The 2,470-nt window shown below is 37.0% G+C and overlaps 1 protein-coding gene across 1 annotated transcript in view; it reads right to left on the reverse strand.

The window, feature by feature from the left end:
- Positions 1–2,220, reverse strand: part of kctd3 (potassium channel tetramerization domain containing 3) — a gene marked incomplete at both ends in the record, with an annotated part of 8,450 nt that extends 6,230 nt beyond the window's left edge. Inside the window, 2 exon segments of the mRNA XM_014034722.1 lie at positions 119–289; positions 2,104–2,220. Of these exon segments, the coding sequence (XP_013890176.1) occupies positions 119–289; positions 2,104–2,220 (288 nt within the window).
- Positions 2,221–2,470: the final 250 nt, after the last annotated feature.

The following is a 2,470-nucleotide window of genomic DNA, read 5'->3' on the forward strand; positions in this document are numbered from 1 at the left end:
ATATATATATATATATATATATACACACACGGCAGGGGGACAGTTAATGTCGCTTTATGTCATAGTACTGGCAAGAACTTAAAACTACTTTCACCCCTGGTGATCAGCCCTTACTCACCTGATACCAGATGTTTCTCAGACAACATAATCTTTGTCACTGGACTCCTGTGCACAGTGAAGGTCTGAAAGAGCTGAGGACCCGATCCCACCGTCTCTGGGTGCTGCACGATCACTCTCACTGCCCCGCTGCTGGTCCCATAGGCTATCTCTATCCAGTTCCCACTCACACCTGAGAGCAGACGCAGACAAGCGGGCGATAGACAAATAAAAAAACACTCACAGGTGAGGCTGTACATATAAAACTGTCTTCATATCCTAGAAGCATAACAGGAAAGAAAGAAGAAAATTAGAACTTAAGTTTAGACTAGACATGGGTTTTTACGATGTAAAAACAAGTGTGCATTGCCATGTAGCCTGTCATTGCAGCATGGCTTTGCCTGCAACAGTGGACTTGCAGAATGAAATGTGACCAAGTTCAAATGTGTTTTCTATATCAGCTTGTGCCTGTCAAGTCAGCAGGTGTTTGTAATAAGGGTAATTGTGTGACAATATGAAGTTTGTAGAGATTTTCTGTTAAAGTTGCTGCTGCTGGATTTCAAACCGTAATCTCCCACATGAAAGCCCACGGCACTAACCATGTGACCATTGGAGCTGTGGTAGAGGACGAGGCCAGGGTTTGGTTTGTGTGTGTGCAGAAAGTGGCCACATAGCCAATGTAATGGTTGTCACTAATTTGAAAAATATTACAACAATAAAGCAATATTAGGACAATATTTTAATAAAACATCAAAACACAATCATATTAGTATTGCAAACACTGAACTATTGAGATTAAATATTATTAAACTATGGTGCAGTACTGAGTAGATGCAGTTGGGGCAGTATTGGACCAATACAAGGCTCCATTGACTTCCATTATAAATTATTAAACATTAATATTTCAAAAATTATAAGTTGTACAGGCACCAAAAGTCATAGCCATCATTTGGCACAGGAGCTTTACAAATATAAATTACAATGGCAGCTCTAGGACAAAGTATGCAGGAGGAGAAGCATGGCAAAGTGGAGATGACTTGGATGAGAAACGAATCACAATAGTGTGCATTGCATTGGCAATGCACACTGATTAATATAACTACATTTACATTTCAATTCTTTATAAAGAGCCAATTAAAAACAAACATAAAAGCTAATCTAGTTTTTTTACAGTCCAACTCAATTAATTTCATTACATTTGTTTTAGAACCTCGTTAAAATCCAGCATGTAAGTTGTAACAGTTGAGGCTCCACCTTGGTTTACTCATGCATGTTAATTTCAGAAGCAAAAACTTCCACTTCACTCCAGTGAAGGAAACAACACAAAATTTATTCCACAGCTATTGCATTCTTACAGGAATATTCAAAACAAATTGTTTTCTGAAGTTAACATTGCTACGGTAAGAAAACTGTATGGCTCAGTGCTTCACAAGCCTCAACTGAAGGTGCTGGCTTCCAAAACCCACCTCCACACTGGAGCCACGCCTCTCCTAAAGTGACAGCAACCTATTTTACGGTTTAAGCATAAATTTACCAAAACAAAACTTCTTTACGTAACATTTTATCAACATATATTATCAAATAATATCAAATGAGTTTTTAGCATATCTTATTCAGTGAAATTGTCTATTTGTTACCTTTTTATCTAAATAAATAAAATAAACCTTACACAAAGACACACAAATCAAACTTATTCACGAATTTAAACATGTGAACAAATTTGGCTCCTACATAAATGTTTAAAAAACAAAAACTTTGTCTATTTGACCCAAAAAAACAGATTTTATTTTTGTCTTTACTTTGATTCTGCCCCCCATCTTGAGCGTGAATGAAGCAGAATGCCACATTAAAGTGGAGAACATCGTTAAAAATGAGACAAGTGGTGATGAGACGGGGGGGGGAAAAAGGCAAAGAAAAACAAATGCACCAGGCTGGAACGACCTGCAATACAATGTCTTGTTTTTTTTTTTTTTTTTTTTTTTTTTGTTTTTTGACAGATGCACTTACTGGTTTTAGGTGTGAGGTACACAGACAGAGCGGTGATGGCATCGTTTGAAGGATCGTGATAAAGCTCGGTGACTAAAAGGTCGTTGTCCTTCATCCTCAGCGGGAACTTCTGCATGTCTGAGAACGACACGTTGAGATTTTGAGATCAGAGACACAAATAATCCACATAATAAATCTGAAACATTTAAATATATATATATATTTTTAGTAAAAGGTAAAAACTTATAATGGTGGTGTTATAATTATTTTACAAGTCATATTGAGTATCTGAACAAAAACCTGATTAATGCATCATATCCTTGTGCTTTAACACACGTGTGTGTGTGTGTGTGTGTGTGTGTGTGTGTGTGTGTGTGTGTGTGTGTGT

The sequence above is a fragment of the Austrofundulus limnaeus genome, unplaced genomic scaffold (assembly GCF_001266775.1).
Source record: "Austrofundulus limnaeus strain Quisiro unplaced genomic scaffold, Austrofundulus_limnaeus-1.0 Scaffold2257, whole genome shotgun sequence".
NCBI classification, from domain to species: domain Eukaryota; kingdom Metazoa; phylum Chordata; class Actinopteri; order Cyprinodontiformes; family Rivulidae; genus Austrofundulus; species Austrofundulus limnaeus.